This window comes from Erpetoichthys calabaricus, chromosome 12, assembly GCF_900747795.2.
Source record: "Erpetoichthys calabaricus chromosome 12, fErpCal1.3, whole genome shotgun sequence".
Classification (NCBI taxonomy): domain Eukaryota; kingdom Metazoa; phylum Chordata; class Cladistia; order Polypteriformes; family Polypteridae; genus Erpetoichthys; species Erpetoichthys calabaricus.
The window spans coordinates 126,556,947-126,580,784 of record NC_041405.2 but is presented as its reverse complement, the minus strand read 5'-3'; the positions used below and the strand labels follow the sequence as shown (position 1 = coordinate 126,580,784).

Here is a 23,838-nt window from a genome sequence, read left to right as displayed (position 1 = left end):
ATCACATCAAAATCTTGTTTCCTACATAGATCACGCTCAATAGCAAGAATTGCCAAATTGTTCAATCTATCTTCGTGAATTGTTGACCTCAAGTAATTCTTGATTAGTTTGAGGCGCGAGAAGCTTCTTTCACCAGATGCCACAGTTAAAAAAATGAAAAAATAAAGTATTTACTGATTTATTACGTCGTTATTGCATTTGATTACGTGATTTAACGTTTGAACGACAATTTGCATTTGATTGTCACGTTTGCATTTGATTACGAGTAAATAAAATTAAAAAAAATACCTTAAGTCTACCAATTTAGGGGAACTTGAGGTAAGATGAACCACTTTTTAAAATTCCTTGTCAAATCCACATTTTTTGCTTTTTACCAGTAATTTTCAGTCAAATTATTGTTAATGATCTGCATATGCATGCGCTTGTCGCTTAGGGATGAATCGGTACGTTTTTGAGCAAGTGTTTGTGAAAAAAATTTTTTTATCTTACCCCTACTACGGGTAAGATGAAACAATCGTTTGGGGTAGACGAATCACATTATTTTATTTTGTAAAACTATCTTAAACATTTGAAATGAGAGACTATTCATAAAACAAATTGTATAAAGATACAAGTTGACGTGCCGATGATTCTATGGCTGACTGTTAACATAGGGTGGGTTATCAATGTACAGGATCTTCGAATTTTATACAACGCTTGTTTCTGAGGAACAAGCTTTACTCACCAGTGAAAAAATCTTCGTCTGGCAGAAAAGAGAAAATTTTAAACCACTACCGGGTAAATTCAAACTATTCATCCAAAAAATCGATAACATCATCTCCATAAATAGCTCCTCCTATTTGATTGGTTTCACTGAGCTGAGCCATCATAAGGTTAAGAACGGTGTCTGTTTCATCTTACCCCCATGTTCCCCTAAATGACGAGTTTAGAGATAAAGCACCCGAGCAGCTACAATTTTTTTTTTTTCAATTTTATTTACTTGTCGTAATCACTTGAAAACAACGACGGAATAGATAAAAAACACTGTAAAAACATAAAAACAGAACAAACACGCTGACCTATACATGATTATAAGGTTATAATGGTTTAATTTAATAATTTACACCTAGAATTAGCGCGGGGCCTATGAAAGTGCGGGGGCCCACTGCGGCCGCATAGGTTGCAGTGGCCTAAGACCGGTCCTGGTTACCCATTGACTTAAGAGGGTGAGTTAGCATTCTTCCAGTTGAACAAATCTACATGCCAATAGCAAAGTAAAGGCAATTACAGTGTGTTTGCCCTTCTCCACTTAAGCCCATCTGGAAGTACACCAAACACAGATGTTAGTGGATTAGACACTCTTCTCGCCAACTAAAAGCCTCTGTGCCTGACTGGGCCTCCCTTTGGAATGCAGTATCTGCAGCCTTATCTGCTCAGATGATCGATTCCAGACCATGTAACAGGTGCATCTCTCTCTCTCTAAGGAATGAAATGGACTAAGTAACACTGATGGACAGAACTTTGCAACAGTGTTCAACCAAGAGGATGGACTTATGTGCACCCAAGAAGCCAATGGCACAACCTCGACTCCCTACAAAAAACCCTGTAACACTAATTGCTCTTCTCTCACTACGTTACAGCTTGACCTATCCATAACTTGGCTGCCCAATAGCCAGAACCTATAGCTGATAGGGTATGGCCACAACAGAGGGCAAAGCAATCCTTTTACTCCAAAGGGCAACTGTGCTGGAATGAAAAGGTGGAATATTCATCTGTGTTAGAGAGTGGACGAGGCTGCCATTAGTCCAACCATGCTGAGGGACACCAAAGGACAGAAGCAAGAGAGAAAGAGGCCTATGTAAAATACACACTTGCCTTGCTAATGACGGTCAGCGACTGATGTACAGTTGGATTAGCAGGCGTAAGTTTGCTCTAGCATCTATTGATGCTTTGTGTAAAACCAAAGACTGCAGTACCACACACATCGTCAGAAAGCGAGACCAAAGACAAAGGAGGAGAACTCCTGAACAAGGAAAAGGTAGTGCACCGAAAAAATCCTTCCACATGTCTGGAGAAAGGTGACCAGAAAAGGAACCAAAGCATCGCTCACCTTAAACCATAAGTATACTTTGATTCCAAAAAACTATTAAGTGCAATTTAAAAGATAGACAAAGCCAGCTAATGTATTAGGGGGTTATCAGTGAATACTATAACTAAAGACAATAATAATAATAAATTACATAGCCTAAACCTATCCTTCAAAGTTAAGGTTACTCACCCTAAATCCCAAAGGGAAAGGATAAAGCAGCGCCTCACACTACATGCACACACACTGCGATAACTAACTCGGTGTAGTGTGGTTGGCCCCCGAGCCAGGACAAATGCTAGCTGCTGTGAGCAAATGAACCACCTGTCAGCAACAGAAACTTCATAACCAACCAGAAAACTTACCAATTTTAACCTCATTAATTGAAGATTCAGGATTCATAAGTCATGTGCCTTTTCCTATAAGAAACTTCTGTCTAAGCCAAAAGATAAATTATCAGTTCTATGTGCCTTGCTACAGGAGAGAAAAAAAGTTAAACTAAGCTTTTTCGTTTTTTTAATGTTTTGTGTTTGTCTCTTTTCTATTATATATATATATATATATATATATATATATACATACACACACACACACTAATATTTTCATATATCCATATTCTACTATCCTTATGTTTAAAATAAATTTATTACTTTGCTTATTTCAACAAGAATGTTGAAGAACAAGGGTTATTTGTGAAAGCAAGTCATTTGGCCATGTTTCAAATCACAGCAAAAAAAGTGTTAATGTAGACTTCCCTTCCCCGATTTAAGAACTTGTTCATCACAGTGCATCACTTTTTCCACATTTTGTCATGTTACAGCCTTATTCCAAAATTGATTAAATTCATTTTTTTCCTCAGAATTCCACACACAACACCGCATAATGACAACGTGAAAAAAGTGAGATTTTTGCAAATTTATTAAAAATAAAAAAACTGAGAAAGCACATGTACATAAGTATCACAGCCTTTGCGCATGAAGCTCAAAATTGAGCTCAGATGCATCCTGTTTCTCCTGATCATCCTTGAGATGTTTCTGCAGCTTAATTGGAGTCCACCTGTGGTAAATTCAGTTGATTGGACATGATTTGGAAAGGCACACACCTGTCTATAGAAGGTCCCACAGTTGACAGTTCATGTCAGAGCACAAACCAAGCATGCAGTCAAAGGAATGGTCTGTAGACCTCCGAGGCAGGATTGTCTCGAGGCACAAATCTGGGGAAGGTTAAAGAAAAAATTTCTGCTGCTTTGAAAGTCCCAATGAGCACAGTGGCCTCCATCATCCGTAAGTGGAAGAAGTTCGAAACCACCAGGACTTCCAAGAGCTGGCCGGCCATCTAAACTGAGCGATCGGAGGAGAAGGCTTTAGTCAGTTGGTGACCTAGAAACCCGATGGTCACTCTGTCAGAGCTCCTGAGGTCCTCTGTGGAGAGAGGTGTACCTTCCAGAAGGACAACCCATCCTCTGCAGCAATCCACCAATCAGGCCTGTATGGTAGAGTGGCCAGATGGAAGCCACTCCTTAGTAAAAGGCACATGGCAGCTCCGTCTGGAGTTTGCCAAAAAGCACCTGAAGGACTCTCTGACCATGAGAAACAAAACACCAGTGAGATTGAACTCTCTGGTGTGAATGCCAGGCGTCATATTTGGGGAAAACCTGTACCATCCCTACAGTGAAGCATGGTGGTGGCAGCATCATGCTGTGCGGATTTTTTTTTCCAGCGGCAGGGACTGGGGAAACTAGTCAGGATAAAGGGAAAGATGACTGCAGCAATGTACAGAGACATCCTGGATGAAAACCTGCTCCAGAGCGCTCTTGACCTCAGACTGGGGCGACGGTTCATCTTTCAGCAGGACAATGACCCTAAGCACACAGCCAAGATATCAAAGGAGTGGCTTCAGGACAACTCTGTGAATGTCCATGAGTGGCCCAGCCAGAGCCAAGACTTGAATCCGATTGAACATCTCTGGAGAGATCTTAAAATGGCTGTGCACCGACGCTTCCCATCCAACCTGATGGAGCTTGAGAGGTGCTGCAAAGAGGAATGGGCGAAACTGGCCAAGGATAGGTGTGCCAAGCTTGTGGCATCATATTCAAAAGGACTTGAGGCTATAACTGCTGCCAATGGTGCATCGACAAAGTATTGAGCAAAGGCTGTGAATACTTATGTACATGTGATTTCTCAGTTTTTTTTATTTTTAATAAATTTGCAAAAACCTCAAGTAAATTTTTTCACGTTGTCATTATGGGGTGTTGTGTGAAGAATTCTGAGGAAAAAAATGAATTTAATCCATTTTGGAATAAGGCTGTAACATAAAATGTGGAAAAAGTGATTCGCTGTGAATACTTTCTGGATGCACTGTAAATTGTACAGATCTCTTCATATTTCTGGTATCACAGCTGGAACGTGAAACAGATATCCTACACCCTATTCACCGCATTAATTTCAGGTCCTGTGGCGAGTGTCTTATTGATTAATCAAAAAAGTCCTACACATTCTTAGTCTATTTTAAAAAGGGTCCACACTGAGCATTTTTTTTTAGTTGGGAACAAGTCAATAAGACTATTGATTTTTTCACAAATCAGGATCTCTTAGGTCAAATTAAAATCTGATTTTTCAAGAACACGTCATTCATTTGAATGTACTCTTTCAATTTTATTGTTTTAGATATCAGTACATAACCAACCATCTGAAAACCTTCACCAAGCCCTAAAAATCATGTAAATAGAATAACTAGTGTCAAGCCCCAAGTACATTTGATGCTTCAGTAACTTATTAAAAACTACCTTTAGTGGCAAGAATTTGCAGCAATCATTTTCTGTCCCTTATAGTACATTATGAATGGAGGAATTTTGGCCCACCACTTCCTCACAAAACTGGTTCAGTTCATTGATGTTCAAGTGCTTTTGTTTATGGACAGTTTACATGTTTCTTGAAGAGTGTCTGATAATTCAAAATACAGATCTCAAGCCCATTCAAAGTTTTGGCATGTGAAGTCAGAGGACTAAATGATGGTTAGTTATACTTTTATGGAGAAAGAAAATCAGTGGAGTGCTGAGATGTCACCCGCTGCACTCCAGTCCCAATCCAGGTGGTTTGTCGAGCAGCAGGGGCAGCAACACACGATAAGCGCATGCTCCCAAACTCCTCATCCTCCATAGTGGAGGGTAATTGTTCAAAACTACTACTTTTACCTTCATAACTTAAGAAAACAGCTTATCATGGTATTAAAAACTACAAGTTTACTAAATAAAAACAAAATAAAATAAGGAATAAGTGTGACAATTTGATGTATATTATAAATTCCCTATTTCCTTCTGTTTAATTCTTTCGGTTTACCATTGTTTTAGTCACTTCTAATAATTCAAAAAACAGAAAATGTGGATTTTGGGACTCTTACCAATTTTCTGTGAAAGATTTTTGGTTCTTCTCTTCACAAGTATCAAAGCTGGCATCTTCACTTCCAACAGACATACTATTCCTGTATCTCCTGCCACCAGTATGAAATGCTTCTAGTGCATAAATAAATTTCCTCCTCTTCAATGCCAAACACATCTTTGTACAGTATTTCATAAAGAAGAGCTTCAAAGGGAAATTTAAAAATTAAAACACTTCTATAGGGACTAAATCAAATGATATCTTTGTATGACAAAACAGTAAGAAAATGCACATGTCACTACTGAAGAATTAAAGTAGCACATAAAATTAGCACCCTAAATCATATTCTGATGTGGTGATAATACCATCCAATTCATATTTAGAATTGTAAAAAAATACCATAGAATTTGTACAGAACTAAACAAAAGCTATAACATCAGGTCTCTAATGTGAAAATTTCATAGAGACGACTTTTACAAGTGAAAGCTTGAACTGTATGTATGCTTTGGTTTTTGTCATTGTTTCAAATCAGCAAGAGAAGCAATATTATATGTTAAAAAAAGAATTAAAAAAAAACAAAACAATTAAGGAACAATGGATGCAGGCACCACACAGCCCTGTGCAATTTACCAGTCAATCATAGTTCATACTCATGCACCCAATCTACACAGGAGCCAACATGAAATTCCCAATTAATGTAATTTTCAGCTCAGATTTTCCCAATAATTGCTAAAAGTATATATCTGTCCATCATGTAATTACATAGGATTACCTAATAAAAATCACTATATACATTTTAACCGAGTATAATAAGAACATTAAACAATGGGATGGTATTCACAAAATTACAGATCATGTTAAAAGGAGAACCTATAGATTATTTATATACAATATTATAAAGTTTATATTTAGAAACTGAATATATAAAAATAAAACACTTTGAAAATGAATTCTAGAAAAGCTAGATATGTGGTTCAGATACCCTTTTAGTAATTCCAAATAAAAATTACACAAGACACCTTTGTATTAAAAGTATGGATTTTAGAGAAATTGGCATTTACTTGGAAGGAGTTCAGAATATGTTGAAAAGTATGCTCATGGCTGAAGAACTGAACCAATAATGTTAAAGCACAAATAAACAACATTTTCTCAACCCTCTGGTTTATTCTATGCCTACTATCAATTTAAATCATTCCAAAAATTATTCAGATTAATGCTAGCCTTTAATGAAAAGTATTGGAAAGACTAAACACAGATTAGGAAAATCTTCAAATCACTATTACAAATTTTTTTTTTTTTTTTGTAATATAAAGCAAACATTTTTTGTTATACTTGCCCAATTCCATTTATTATATTGGTACCGATTAGAACTTTAGGTAAGTCCAATACAATAGATATAATTTAAAAAAAAACACTACAAAACTGTTCCATTTACCATATAAAGAAGCAAACAAACAGAATTCATCAAAAGCAGAAGGAAGGCTCTTCATTTAAACAACTTGAGTGGTCCATTAAGTCTTTCCTTCACCAAGGAATTTTCAGATAATACTTCCACCTTGTGGTTTCTAAAAGCCACTACAAAAATTCATTTCATCAAAATGAATTAGATATTTTTTCTTATTGTTGCCCTATTTGGATGGTTATGAACTCATACAAAAGAACTAATAAGATTATTAACTTAACTAGTCAGGGAAACAAAAAAGTACTGTCAAGCAGGTTAAAAAAAACAAACAAGTATGGCCACCTATTATGGATGGCTGACCAGTTTTAAACATTTCAAACTAAACACACTAATAATGCAGTTTATATATTGAATATCATAAAGTGCATTTAGCTTGCTTAATTTTTTGAAAGCATTAGGGAAGTCAAGAAACTAGGCTTTAAATGTAGCCTCCTGCTCAAAAGACACTTCAAATTTATGACACACAAATACAGTACACTTCTGTTCAAAACACACACTTTATTGCAAATATTCTATTATAAAAAAAATTATGCTTACAAATAAATGTGGATGGATTTTCTAATTTATCTAATCCAGAAGCATCACATTTATTCAACAAGTTTCCATATTATACTTAAAAGAAAAATGATAAAGAACAAAAAGCTTGTAAACCAATCCCAACACTAAGAAGAATAAGGCATGAGGAAAAAGACTGACTGAGCTCAATCCTTTCATATTAATACACAACAAAAACTACTGTTTAGATTAAGTAGATGTCATCTATTATGTTAAAATGAGATATTCAAGAGGACAGGAGCAATTGAATAGATTAACACAGTTATTGCTTGAGCTTTCTTCCCATCCCAGCTTTAAGAAACCTAATACCACACACACTCTGAACATCAGAACTTGATGATCATCCCCAATCAATCCACGAGCCACTGTGCAAGTACAGTTAGGTCCATAAATATTTGGACAGAGAACATTTTTCTAATTTTGGTTCTGTACATTACCACAATGAATTTTAAATGAAACAACTCAGATGCAGTTGAAGTGCAGACTTTCAGCTTTAATTCAGTGGGGCGAACAAAACGATTGCATAAAAATGTGAGGCAACTAAAGCATTTTTTTAACACAATCCCTTCACTTCAGGGGCTCAAAAGTAATTGGACAAATTAAATAACTGGAAATAAAATGTTCATTTCTAATACTTGGTTGAAAAAACTTTGCTGGCAATGACAGCCTGAAGTCTTGAACTCCTGGTCATCACCAGATGCTGGGTTTCCACCTTTTTAATGCTCTGCCAGGCCTTTACTGCAGCGGCTTTCAATTGCTGTTTGTTTGTGGGCCTTTCTGTCTGAAGTTTAGTCTTCAACAAGTGAAATGCATGCTCAGTTGGGTTAAGATCAGGTGACTGACTTGGCCATTCAAGAATTTTCCATTTCTTTGCTTTAATAAATTCCTGGGTTGCTTTGGCTGTATGTTTTAGGTCATTGCCCATCTGTATCATGAAACACCGCCCAATCAATTTGACTGCATTTAGCTGGATTTCAGCAGACAGTATGTCTCTGAACACCTCAGAATTCATTTGGCTGCTTCTGTCCTATGTCATCATCAATAAACACTAGTGTCCCAGTGCCACTGGCAGCCATGCACGCCCAAGCCATCACACTGCCTCCACCGTGTTTTACAGATAATGTGGTATGCTTTGGATAATGAGCTGTTCCACACCTTCTCCATACTTTTTTCTTGCCATCATTCTGGTAGAGGTTGATCTTGGTTTCATCTGCCAAAGAATGTTTTTCCAGAACTGTGCTGGCTTTTTTAGATGTTCTTTAGCAAAGTCCAATCTAGCCTTTCTGTTCTTGAGGCTTAGGATTGGCTTGCACCTTGCAGTGCACCCTCTGTATTTACTTTCATGCAGTCTTCTCTTTATGGTAGACTTGGATATCGATATGCCTACCCCCTGGAGAGTGTTGTTCACTTGGTTGGCTGTTGTGAAGGGGTTTCTCTTCACCATGGAAATGATTCTGCGATCATGCACCACTGTTGTCTTTCGTGGATGTCCATGGTCTTTTTGCGTTGCTGTGTTCATCAGTGCTTGCTTTCTTTCTCAGGATGTACCAAACTGTAGATTTTGCCACTCGTAATATTGTAGCAATTTCTCGTATGGGTTTTTTCTGTTTTCGCAGCGTAAGGATGGCTTCGTTCACCTGCATGGAGAGCTCCTTTGACCGCATGTTGTCTGTTCACAGCAAAATCTTCCACATGCAAGCACCATACCTCAAATCAACTCCAGGCCTTTTATCTGCTTAGTTGATAATGACGTAACGACGGACTTGCCCACACCTGCCCATGAAATAGCCTTTGAGTCAATTGTCCAATTACTTTTGAGCCCCTGAAGTGAAGGGATTGTGTTAAAAAAATGCTTTAGTTGCCTCACATTTTTATGCAATCGTTTTGTTCACCCCACTGAATTAAAGCTGAAAGTCTGCACTTCAACTGCATCAGAGTGATTTCATTTAAACTTCATTGTGGTAATGTACAGAAGCAAAATTAGAAAAAAAGTTGTCTCTGTCCAAATGTTTATGGACCTAACTGTAGATTATGTTCTTAGTAACAATCAAGAAGCAAAGTAGACATTTCTGTGTCTCTTATGAGAAAGTGTGTACTTAATGCAAAAGTTGCAAATCATTACTATGATGAATATAGAACATGCCATCATCTTCGAATAAGCACTTATTGGAGCTAAATTGTAAATATTAATTTTTGTTTACTGCATGATCTGATTTTCATTCTATGTTACAGCCAATTATACGGTTTTCTTCAGAATAATATTCATATTTATGCTCAAATACTTCCATAAAATGTTTCCATAGGAATAAATACATTTTCTTTGGGTACTGTTGATCTGCTCTAACCAAAAATGTTATGTAGCAGTTGTACATTAATCTTGAAATAGTTCTCCATAACACATCATTAGAATCCATTTCATCCTACTGAACACCGCAGATACTAAATGGTTAGTAGTGTAGTCTATAGCAATTCTTTATGTACTTTTACATCTTCATCTGATACCATCCTGCAAAGGAGCAAAATAGGGATTGTGGAAGAATAGGGTAACATAGTATTCAATTTAAAGAAATAGCATAAAGGGTTAATAAATGTGGGAAACCAAATAACGGTCAAGTGAACAACAAAATGTACACTGAAATATAAGATTTGGTTTAGGAGAAATACTGAGGCGGTCAAGTAAATAAAGAATGAACCAGAAGAAAGGTTGATGTAATATACAAAACGTACTGAAGGCTGACTAAGAAATCAGCAGATTTCCTATAAACGAGAATGGACAATTGTTATATGCACATAAATTTCAAGGGTGGTGGCTCATCTCAAAAGGTATAAGAACCACCAGAATATAATAGACTTTTATTTTATCTAAATCATTTGGGTGTAAACCAACGAACCAACCAGAGTAAAATGTATATATGTATTGACTGACACTGTATGTACAGTTTATAAAATGAACCTCTATTCTTTGTTTCTCTGACCATTCGGACCACTATGATCATGCTGTAACAGACTGCTTTTGAAGAATGCTCCCTCCAAGGCATTTTGCCGTGGAGTAATTAAAAGATACAATGAACAACTTTTCTCCTGCCCGATTCGTTAAATTGTCCTGTTAGAGCAGGCATGTCAAATACGCGGCCCCTGGGCTGCATGCGGCCCGCAACAGAAATCTGTGCGGCCCGCATGACAGATCCTAGTTAGCACTGAACTTGTACAAAATTATTACTATAGTTCTTGATTGAATCATTCTGCATCTTTGGTGTTACTTATTGACTTTTCTTACTTCTGCCTTCTGACAAAAGAGCGTTTTCCCATGGCATTACGGTACCGGAAACGTCATCTGCTAGTATAGCCACGAGCCTTGACCAAAGTTAATGAGCCGCAGCGTCACAACTGAAGTGCTAGGCTGCAGCAGGGGTGGCCTTAGGCATGTGCAAACTGTGCATCTGCACAGTGCCGCCAAATCCCAGGGTCCGCCACGCCAATATATATTGAATATAAAACAAAGAGAAAATAACGACACAGCTGACGGCAATGTGGCCGAAAAACAGTGTTTCTTGTTAATTAGTACGCTGTATTTACAAATGTCGCTAGAGTCGGAGCAGTAAGCTATATGTAGTATTATAACGTTCTGCCGTAATGAGAATATCATGGGCCGCCACTTGGTTTTCAAGTTATGGACACGCGTATATAGAAGTGTGTCATGAGCACGAGGCGGCTATGCAGCGTCCGCAATGGATGTGGCCATCCGCCGTGCATAAGATACCGTATTGATATTGCCAGGCAAAGGGGCCCCCCCGATTCTCTCTCTGCTCAGGGCCGCCACGAGCCTAGAACCGCCCCTGCTAAGGCTACACTACTGACTGGGCTGCTGAGACTGGCCACTGGGCAGAACTGACCATCACGAGTAGTAATAGCCCGCATATTTTCACGTTTTTTTTGCTCCAGTTTCATGTAATTTTGTGCTAGTATTGTACCGAACAGTTAGTGCAGACTACAGCTGAAGATCTGAAGTGGACGCGAGAAGTTGGCGAGTTGTTTATTTACATATTTTTGTGATTTTGAGTTTGTAAAATTATTGTAGGTCAGGTGGCTTTTTGCATATCGGCTTATTTTACAATATAAACTTTGAAGTAAACGAAGTAAAAGTAAAATTTGATTTTTGGAGGATTTGTTTTCCGACTTGAATTACTGAGCAATGAATTCAGTGAGCATTTTCGTGATTTTCAGTTCACACAAACATGGCATTGCGCTGTTCTCTTACAATGATGAGAACGCGCCTGAGAATATCCAAATGGAATTGATTGAAGTGCCGTCAGATTCTATTCTGAAGGCAAAATACAACTAAGTTGGTGTGCCAGGCTTGTATGCTTACCTGCCACCCTCGTATGTGCAGATCTGTAAGTTGGCATCGAGAGTACTGTCTGTTTGGAAGCACTTACCTTTGTGAGCAATTGTTTTCGTTAATGAAAGCTACCAAAACCCCACATCGCTCAAGACTTACCGTCGAGCACCTTTCATCCCTCATAAAAGTTGCAGCTGCACAAGATTTCAAGCCTGATATCGACGAACTGGTTACTAACAAGAGATGCCAAGTGTCGGGACAAAAGAAATAGATCTCAGATTGTAAGACTCCTATATAAGCAATGAATATAATATAATGAATAGAATATAATAAGGACCTAGCTAAGAGGCTAAGACTCTAATTCTACACTGTTATATGGAGACTGTATGGAAATAAATTGCTTTTCTTTAAACTTAAGTGTTACATATTTTAAAGTTTTCAGTATTGGAAAGAAAGCTACAGTAACTCTGTATAAATAGTATAAGTTACAGTGCGGCCCGCTGATGCACGTATGGCAGTCGAAGCGGCCCACCAATGGTAGCGAGTTTGACATGCCTGTGTTAGAGGACGTTTCTTTCTTTTATAAGATGTGGCATTTCGACCACAGAATTAACAAGCTATGACATGCCAAATGGCCTGTCGTCAAAATGTTTGCTTCTTGCAATAAACATAGAAGTGCATCAGGAAGTGTTGCATAACAGAGTTTTATTCTAACATTTTCAAAACTGAAAAATCTGTTAAAGCTTTTAAGTAGGAGGTTCATTACATTCATGGCAAAAGACTATGTAAGGAAGGTGGATACAAGAAAGTGATGATCACGTTAAACAGTGAAGCTGCCTTGCTATTATAAAAGGCAAAGCCCTCACTGACTCACTCACTCACTCACTAATTGTCCAACTTCCCGTGTAGGTGGAAGGCTGAAATTTGGCAGGCTCATTCCTTACAGCTTACTTACAAAAGTTAGGCAGGTTTCATTTAGAAATTCTACGTGTGACGGTCATAACTGGAACCTCTTTTTTGTCCATATACTGTAATAGACTGCAGCTCGATGGCCGTGGGAGGCGGAGTTGCGTATCGCGTCATCACACCTCCCACGTAATCACGTGAACTGACTGTGAGCGCAGTACGTAGAAAACAAGGAAGAGCCCCAAAGAGCGCTGAAGAAAACATTCATTACACAATTGAGAAGGCAGCGAAACAATAAGAAGCGAGCGAGTGACGCATACAAGCATATTCATAAGTGCAGCTACTGCGGAAACAAAGCAAGGTGTAAACCGAAAGTTTAAATTAAGTTTATAGAAACGCTCCCGCTTGCAATACCATATTCGTGACATACAAGTTTAATGAGAAGACACAAGGTATAAACGAGACTTTGGATCACTTTGTAACGGAGTTAAAATTGTTGTAGTGAGAAACTTTTAAGTGCCGGGTCTTAGCTAACATTAAATAAAGCTGTGGACATCGCAACATCACACAAGAGAGCGGCTCACGTGAACTGACTGAGCGCAGCACGAGTGATCACTTCAATGAATCAAACCAGTTCAAAAAACACATTACACAATTGATAATGTAGGAAAAGAATATGAAGCGACTGACGCATACAGACATATTCATGAGTGCAGGTACTTTGGAAACGCGGACTACATAAAGGAAATGGGTACCTGAACAGAAAAGTGAGTCTCAAATAGCTACACAATAACTATAACAATCGTAATAAACGAACAATAAAACAATACAGAACCGCTTAGCAAGGAGAAAGGAAGGCCTTATATGGCGTTCGTTTATAAAACAGCGGAGAGGCTGTGTAAAGGCAGCTTCACAAAAAAACAGATCCTTAAATTGTTATTGGTATATTTTCCCTCAATTTAAAAAGGTTTTCTTTTCTTCTTAATAAAAATTTAAAAGCAGTACTTCGTCGCTGCGAAGCGCGGGGATTTGGCTATATATATTTATATATGTGTAGATATGTCTATGTAAATATGTATATGTGTCTGTATGTGTGTATATTTATTTATATATTACATATTATATATATATATATATATATATATATATATATGTTTATGTGTGTATGTGTATATAGATAGATAGGTGTATATGTAGATATGTACATATATGTTTACATAACCTCTTTAACACACTACTTCTCAGCTGCGAAGCACGGGTATATTGCTAGTTATATATAGAGCGAAAGATAAAGTTCAATTAAAACACTATTTCAGGTTCAGCTAAAAAGCTAAAATTTGGCAGAATGGTACATCTAGGGCAAAAAAGCTTGGAGGTTATATGGTTACCCAACCATGTAAATAAATGCTTTCGTGAATAACGTAAACAAATGAAAGTCATACACTTCTAATAACAATGTATATTCAAGTTGACATTACACCTACTGATTACCTGTTTCAATTCAAAAAGCATACAGTTTCCTGTAAAATAAAGTTTTGCAAGGACCATCAACAACAGCCAAGTATCTAGGAATAACAAGGGTTGATCTAATGTTTCACTCATGGGCAATTGTATGGAGCATGTTCAATAATAAGTGGTTTGAGTGCACGAATATTAGCCACAAGTTTAAAAAAAAAAAAAAAAAAAAAAAAAAAAAAAAAAAAAACAGAACAACTCTACAAATATTGTTTACAAAATAAAAAAAAAAAAAAAAAATAAAAAAAAAGTACATCTGATGCATCTCATTAACAGAAAACTTCCTAGGCAAAGCCAAAAAATATAGCTACTCATTAATATTCAATTTGGTTTGACTAAAATTTCTATTGACTTGAGTAAGGCACAAATGAAAACATAAAATATCAACTTTAGACTAAATACCTTGGCACACAGCTGCATCTATAGGATACTGCTTTGGATACACGCAATCATAGTGACCATTGTTGGAACAGCAAAGAAGAATCTGAAAAGCAACAATGGTATCATAAATGTGGCACAACCATCCAGAACAAAACTTTTCTTTGCATATTTCCATCTATATCCACTCAAAACATCGTCATCTCCCACATTTTCTGTAATTAGATTGTATTAAGTTTTTCATATTGAATTTTTATATCACAGGTACTGCAATATTGGACTGTATACAGAACACATCATGCAACATCATTCATTCATTTATATACTCCAACAGATTACAGTTGTACAAATTAAAATAACCCAAGTGTTCAAATAAAATGCCCAGATGGGCCAACAAAATGTCCTTGGTAAAAATTTGATAGGGTATAGACTTGGAGTATAGAAAGAGGATTATGGGGATGCAACCATTTTGTTACTATTAAAGTGTAATGTTTTCTTTGATGAAATATAGTACCCTCCTAAATTTGCTGGCATACACTGCAGCATACCCTGCACCTTTACAAAATATCATTCAGACCGGTTTTGAAAATGGACACCATATTATGTAACCAATTAAAAAATTCTCTTTTGGACACAAGTTTAAAATACAACACACTAAATACACCACTAAATGAAGTCACATTTGTAAAATTCACAAATAAGGCAGTGATATAAAAAAACAAATACTTAAAATTTGAACGATAAATACAACATGAAAAACTAAGCCATTTAGTTTTAGAAAACAAAACCTTACATATAAAATGCATATAAATGCAAGGTATGCATGTTTTACTCGCACAATAACAGACAAGTCTTTCTATCTGTACAGGTCACTATTTAACCAGAAAAGTAAATTAACTGCCATAAAGTCTGAATACACAGCCAACCACCACAAATTTCTGAAGCAAAATAAAATTCATTCTGAAATTGGCCTTACAGATGAGACTTCCTTCTTTATTTCCAAGAATACTAATGTTCACTTAAAAGAAAACTGAGAAATACGTCTTCACAGGATGGAATGAAAACTCTGCACTACTGCTATATATTGATACAGCTCAGTGCTAGCTAACTGTAAAAAAAAAAAAAAAAAAATCCAAATCTAGTTACTGGATAAGCAAAAACCTAGTAGCCAGTTGCTTAGTAAAAAAGAATCTTGAATCTTTTAGGACGGCCATTTATGATTTTCTCTTTTTTAAACAGCCGCTTTAGGAGTGTAACTTTTCACCCACTCTCGCACTGGTTACTATAGACAATGACCCCTTTTTTATTTATATAAAATGTACATATAAAATACATATTATATTATAGTGCATCCAGAAAGTATTCACAGCGCATCACTTTTTCCACCTTTTCTTATGTTACAGCCTTATTCCAAAATGGATTAAATTCATTTTTTCCTCAGAATTCTGCACACAACACCCCATAATGATAACGTGAAAAACGTTTACTTGAGGTTTTTGCAAATTAAAAATAAAAAAACTGAGAAATCACATGTACATAAGTATTCACAGCCTTTGCTCAATACTTTGTCGATGCACCTTTGTCAGCAATTACAGCCTCAAGTCTTGTTGAATATGATGCCACAAGCTTGGCACTCCTATCCTTGGCCAGTTTCGCCCATTCCTCTTTGCAGCACCTCTCAAGCTCCATCAGGTTGGATGGGAAGTGTCGGTGCACAGCCATTTTAAGATCTCTCCAGAGATGTTCAATCGGATTCAAGTCTGGGCTCTGGCTGGGCCACTCAAGGACATTCACAGAGTTGTCCTGAAGCCACTCCTTTGATATCTTGGCTGTGTGCTTAGGGTCGTTGTCCTGCTGAAAGATGAACCGTCGCCTCAGTCTGAGGTCAAGAGCGCTCTGGAGCAGGTTTTCATCCAGGATGTCTCTGTACATTGCTGCAGTCATCTTTCCCTTTATCCTGACTAGTCTCCCAGTTCCTGCCGCTGAAAAACATCCCCACAGCATGATGCTGCCACCACCATGCTTCACTGTAGGGATGGTACCAGGTTTCCTCCAAACGTGACGTCTGGCATTCACACCAAAGAGTTCAATCTTTGTCTTATCAGACCAGAGAATTTTCTTTCTCATGGTCTGAGAGTCCTTCAAGTGCCTTTTGGCAAACTCCAGGCAGGCTGCCATGTGCCTTTTACTAAAGAGTGGCTTCCATCTGGCCACTCTACCATACAGGCCTGATTGGTGGATTGATGCAGAGATGGTTCTCCTTCTGGAAGGTTCACCTCTCTCCACGGAGGACCTCTGGAGCTCTGACAGAGTGACCATCGGGTTCTTGGTCACCTCCTAGACTAAGGCCCTTCTCCTCCGATCACTCAGTTTAGATGGCCAGCCAGCTCTAGGAAGAGTCCTGGTGGTTTCGAACTTCTTCCACTTACGGATGATGGAGGCCACTGTGCTCATTGGGACCTTCAAAGCAGCAGAAATTTTTCTGTAACCTTCCCCAGATATGTGCCTCGAGACAATCCTGTCTCGGAGGTCTACAGACAATTCCTTTGACTTCATGCTTGGTTTGTGCTCTGACATGAACAGTCAACTGTGGGACCTTATATAGACAGGTGTGTGCCTTTCCAAATCATGTCCAGTCAACTGAATTTACCACAGGTGGACTCCAATTAAGCTGCAGAAACATCTCAAGGATGATCAGGGGAAGCAGGATGCACCGGAGCTCAATTTCGAGCTTGGTGTCAAACTACAGTTGGAACATTGCATGAAATATAGTTAAGAAATTTTGGAAAAATGTTTATGAAGTGAATTAAGCCATCTTTAGCCTGACTGCCTCTTGTGAAAACAATTTTTAAAAGTGAAGAGAGAATGCTTCACTGCAGAGACTGTGTGGAGGGGACCTATTAATGGGTTTATTTATTAACATTAAATGGTTACACAATAATATACAATTTATGTTGTAGATAATAATGTGTGCTACCACACTAACATATGAGGAGTTTTAGTGAAGGATACGGACTGTATACTATACTAGATTTTACTTCAACAAGTAGACATAACCATTCTAATAATCACAGTGAAGATTCCGCATCTATTGTGTTACCCGACTTGCAGCTCTTGTAGTACTGGAATGATTAAAAGAAAAAAGTACAACTAAGAACACCACCATTCATAACATTCTAACAACACTGCATAAGTAAACGTTCAGAGTGCATTGTTTTAATACATCCAGAGTCCGTGGTTGAACAAATATGATTTCAAATACTTCCAAAGTATCACATGTTCCATGACACACATCACCTTTTAAAAAGGATACACGCCTAAAATCAAAATAAGTTAATGATGCATCTCAGAGAGCATTAGGAGGAGCAGCAAGCTAATGTGTGAAGTCATGTCACTATTGCTTCCTTAATATTCTTCATATTCCCTAAAGATTGCGATACTAGAGATTTGCCACACAAGGACAAGGATAGAATTTAACTGAAAAATGCTCTCCTTTGCTTTTAACTCTTAAGAAAACTTAGGAAGTCAAAAGATTATTGAATATTAAAAGAAGTATTATTGGACTAGTCTAAAATATCAATTTTATATTATAGTACACTAAGCATTCTTGTTCGACTCAAGTTTTAGGTAAGAAGCTACTGGATCTTCTACATAAAATCTGTTCAGTGTACCAACACTCTCAGAATTATCCATCCATCCATTTTCCAACTCACTGAATCCGAACACAGGGTCACGGGGGTCTGCTGGAGCCAATCCCAGCCAACACAGGGCACAAGGCAGGAACCAATCCCGGGCAGGGTGCCAACCCACCGCAGGACACACACAAACACACCCACACACCAAGCACACACTAGGGCCAATTTAGAATCGCCAATCCACCTAACCAGCATGTCTTTGGACTGTGGGAGGAAACCGGAGCGCCCGGAGGAAACCCACGCAGACACGGGGAGAACATGCAAACTCCACGCAGGGAGGGCCCGGGAAGCGAACCCGGGTCCCCAGGTCTCCCAACTGCGAGGCAGCAGCGCTACCCACTGTGCCACCCCTCTCAGAATTATCTTTATACTAATAAACTGATATAGTTTTTAAAAATCTATCTTGGACAATAAGATGTCTCTACATTAATGTTCAATTTAAGTGATATACAAACCCATGCATCAACACCTCTCAAAATGAACAGTGATGATGAGGTAGAAATGAGGACAATTACAAAAAACACACAACGCCCCCCCCCACACACACACACAGTACAGAAAAGCAAATGCAGATGTTGGGGGACTATTTGCTTCTGAAAACAAAACTGAAAGTCACCTAAAAGGTTTGGTCTATTAATTGAGTATTACATTTAAGATTAAAAAAACACAAACCTGCTCATAACTAAAAGCTTACTGTTACTCTGGAGAATTAAAGGATTTAAGGGAGTGGCACAACTGTGGCAATTGTTACAGAAGATGCATAATTAGTTGTGAGTTGTTTTTTATTAAATAGATTTTCATAAAAAGTTGAACAAAGCAACAAATATTTGTGCATCTGCCAAGAAAATTAGCAAAAAAAGGAAAGGTTTTCCTCATGCTCGTCTCAGAGCATTGCTTGCCAGTCAATAAATATTGTATTGTTACTTTAGGTGGTAGATACAGCAGTTTGCAGCAGCAGCCTGGCCGGCAATATTAACCAGACAATTTTTTGCTCTTTATACACAACTGTCAGCAGTTTCTTTTCCAAATTTAGGACCACAAATCATGATTTATTACATGCTCAAATTACTACAGTTTGGATTTACAGCCTCAACTTTTAAGAAAGCTGAGATCTGTAAAAAGACAATGACTTTCAGTTGTTTTCCCAAGCCATTTTGAATGGTGTAATTTATCTTCATCTTATCTTTGAACCAGCAGTTGTGACAGATTTTAGGAGCTCTGGGACTATCAAGTGATAATACTAAGCTGGAAGAGCTACTGTAGCAGACATATTGTTAGGATTTAGTAAACTGACATAAGCATTTAAAGAGAATTTCTCACATGTACAGGGCGAGTCAAAATTATGTTATGGTACTGCTATGTATATACTTATATACAAGTTTTATGGACAATTTGCCACATATGGTACATGTGTTGAACATGATGGTGAACGGCTCGAGATATTTCTGTAAATCATCTTGCACATATTAAGTATGTTTTGTGAATAAATTGTTTCAGCCATTCAAATGTAAATTTTTCATCCTGCATGTTGGATGGAATCCATTTGTTTTTTCTTTAAAGAAAAGTACATTTACAAGTCACCAGACAATGCCACGTCACTTGGATATCTTCTAGTCTGTTCCTGTGCAGCAGTTCATTTCTAAAGAAATGTATTTCTGCAAGTGAAAGACAACTACTGTAAAACAGATCTCACTGAGGATCACAATGATATAGGTAATGAATAGTTTACCTATGAATCTGGTAACAGGTCAGCATGGCACTCTCCATTATATTGAAAGAGTGGTTCCTGAAAGTTGGCCCTTATATCCAAACCCATATCCAAGACATACTTTTCTTCTGGCTGATGCCACTGGCAGCCCCAGATCATGCCTTTAGAGGCATGAATGGATCTCATGTTTTAGCTGTAGGATCAATACACTACTCATATCAATATAAATGACTTAAAACATCTGGTTTATGGAAACAAAAGGTGATTGGGAAGCATTACAAGTAGTACAAAAATTCTATGCAGCGAATTAAAACTCCATCCAGGAAAGTGCCGCCTAACGAAACAGGAGGAGACATTACTACATGAGAAGTGCTACATGCATCTAAACAAAAGAAAAGCAGAAAAAGTTCCGCTGGTAGTTTAATGAACAGGACTACAGTTTTTTTGAACATCCTGAAACAGCCTCGTAATGCTAATATACCAAACAGAGCAAACCATATCTGTGTTTTAAAACTGAAGCACCATGACCATGTACAAACCTGAAAATAAAGATCCAGAGGTCCTTCACAAGATGAAAATTAACGTGTTGTCCTTGTCAGTTGTCATGTGCAGATGACATAACTCCTTTGTTTAAAAAAAGGTCATACAATGTGCAAGGTAAAACCTCTATGGGCCCAAAAGGGACAGCCATCAACTAGGGTTGCTAGATAAATGGAGGTATAAAACTTTTAACCTCCCACCGACTATACAACTTGCCCTGTGCAACATTGTTAACCAGAAGGGCTTGGATCAGTAGTTACTGTGCCTTTATTGCTTACAGCCTGTGGCTGTGCCCTTCTTTTATCAACAGGGTACAGCCCTGCTTTCTGGATGTTAAATGAGGTGGTCTGCAGAGTTCCCCAGCTGGCACACGTCAGACTATCTTAACATTCAAGACGTTTGTTTTGTCTTAAAATTTTGAAAATTAAAAGCTTGTGTAGGTACAAAAAAAAAAAAAAAAAAAAAAAAAAAAAAGAGCAATTACAAATTCATTACAACCAGCTACTAAAACAATCAGGGCATTAGTTCAAGTAACAACATCCACAAACATTTCATCACAGACACACATTCCAAAAAGGACAAGGGAAGACAACTAGCACAGGGCTTTGCCAATAAACTTCAATTCCCATGATGCTCTGTGGAAATCAGTGATGATGCTGCAATCTGTGGCGATCCGTGGCTGCCATCTAACACCCAGGTTGAGACAAAGCCCTGGCAATTTGTCTCCCCCTGTTCGGTCATACAGTGGGTGACCCGACCGGGTAAGGTTTACAGACAGCACCTTTCACACATGGCATCAACCAAACTTACAGGTGTAAGTGGAAGATAAACAGGTTCTCAGCAATTACACTTGGCAAGTCATCCAAACTGGAAATTTGTTACTTTTATCAAAAAAGTGAAGCCATAAATAATTTCCATCCACTTTCACTTGAAACTGTTAAAGAGTGTCCTAACAATGTCCTTGGATTATGGAAACCAGAGTCACAGAGTAACTGTTTTCAAAGAAAAAAAAAATAGACCCCTACAAGATTTGACAAAAAGTGTTTTTGGGGAGGTTAAAATATGCCAATACAATTCCTATTGCTAACAAACATATAGCTAAGATTGATCATTTTATATAAAATGCATTTAGTGAGAAGTCAAGCAAAACACCACCAGCAAAAAAGCAGAATATTGACCTATAAAGCACATGTTACAGAATTAACTGCAATATCAAAAGTTTCACAATTTTGAGTATATTAAATCAATCATCATTACTTTAATTATGTAAGCTTTAAGGGTCAACAAGCACCAGCAATGCATGTGCCAAGGAAGTTGCCCCCTACTTCAAGATGTTAGTAATACACACGTTTTTAAACTATTTCATAATGTCAAGACAAAAGAAAGGTTCAGCAATTGTGCTGCTATTGCTGAATAGTTGGTGTATACAAACTAGTATTTAAGTTTCTTTAGAAGACAAAGGAAGATCAGTGCAAGATAAATAGATAAAGCCTAACAAAAATCAGTTGCTTAGGTCTATTTCAAGATCACTTTAACAGTGAGCCTAATAAACATTGGACTTAAATAACAGTATGCCTCACCTTTTCTTTAAAATCTTTTTCAGATATTTCTGTGGGTGGCTTTCCTGGATGACGATATATAACAAAACATCTCCTACAGAAAGACACAAGGTAAAAACCTATTACACAAAACTTCACTACCCCGTATTTTCTTAACATAAATTCTAGTAGTTGGTGCAAACTTGCATTTCTTTCGCATTTGAAAGAAAATGCATGTTTAGAAGCTTTTCCCCTCCTTGAAAAAAAAGGGAAGTTTTTTCCCAGCCTTGTGCATAAAATCCTAAAATTCTGTTCAATATGCAAAAAAATAATGATCCCCATTCAACTGCTAAAAAAGTAATCCTTCACAAAATACCATCAGAATAAAGGACAACCACTCAGGGATTTTATAGCTAGGCCTTTAAGATTACTAAGTCGCAGAAATGTATCTTCTCTAAATTTCATGTCACTCTGGTAGTTCTCTTCTCTACCATTGAAACTAGACTTTAAAAGTGTTGTAGTTAGCATCTCCATGTTAACATAGCTTCTGCATTGTATTTGACAGAATGTGGCACTTCTGCTGGTAGCATACTGTAAATGCTTAATATACAGTAACATTAAGCTGAAAACTACAGCATAGAATATCTATATATATGGATTAAAGTTTTTATATAAAACTGTCAAACTGCTGTTTAAAGTCAGCTAAATATAACTAAAATTCCAGAAATGTGGGTGAATCACATTTCTCTCTGCCAGGACTTAGCAAATGAAAATACTTAAAACTTACTTATACAAAAGAGAAAGAGCCTTAATTTCCACCTGACCAGCTGTTTCCTGAAAGAGAAGTCAGCAAAAATTAAACACATACAAAAAGAACATCTTCAAAGGATATACATTTAAAGACAAATAAATATTGTACCGTTGGGTCTTGTAACCGCTCCAAGTATTTCTCAAAGGATCCTTCTACAAACTAGGAGAAAATAAAAAATGTTTTCAGGAGAGTACCTATTGAAATGGCTATTTTAGCTTCATTTTGAAACAAAGTTATTAAGTGCTCTACATTGAAGCTTCTATTTCAGTCAGAGGTTGGAAACAATATTGCAGTCATTGCCAAGAATTGTAACCATCCATCCTTTTTTTTTTTTTTTTTTTTGGACAGGATGATCCAAATGGTTGAAGGTGGTTAGAGCCTATTCAAGAAATACATAGCAAGGTGATGAACCAAAGGACACCAAATCATTAGACACAAAAACACTACCACTCACTCATACCAGACCAGTTAATATGCAGATCGTATGGACTTGGTGGAAACTATGATCCCTTTAGTGTTGTACAGAAACATCAGCTCCAGCTTTACAATGCATATACACAAAATGTGGGAACATCACAATAATAAGCAATATTGATCCACAGCGAACTGTATTCATAATAGACCACAAATTATGGGAGGACTTTACCCAGATGTAGCCTTTCCATATAGGTTCTTTACAGCTACTCTAGTTTTCTACCACATCCACGACAATTAAATAAGGGTAATTCAAAACTGTAAAAACTGGTCTGTGCAGAGGTATGCACAAGGCTGCACCCTGAAAAGGACTTTAATGTGATTCAAGGTTAATTTCTGCCAACCAGCAATTACTTTAGAGATGTGCTTTGGCTCTTCATAGTTCTGCAGGAGGAAAAACAGTGAAAAAAGTGTGTGACCTTCACCCATCTGATGAACAATTTCATGACACTGGCAGCAAGGACTGGGCGATTGG

At 37.5% G+C, this 23,838-nt stretch overlaps 1 protein-coding gene across 1 annotated transcript in view; it reads right to left on the bottom strand.

Moving 5' to 3' along the window:
- LOC114662573 (putative bifunctional UDP-N-acetylglucosamine transferase and deubiquitinase ALG13) overlaps positions 1–23,838 on the bottom strand; it is a 122,872-nt gene that overhangs the window by 92,326 nt on the left and 6,708 nt on the right. The window contains 6 exon segments of the mRNA XM_051935405.1: positions 5,465–5,589; positions 5,591–5,646; positions 14,622–14,703; positions 22,121–22,193; positions 22,866–22,912; positions 22,998–23,048. Of these exon segments, the coding sequence (XP_051791365.1) occupies positions 5,465–5,589; positions 5,591–5,646; positions 14,622–14,703; positions 22,121–22,193; positions 22,866–22,912; positions 22,998–23,048 (434 nt within the window).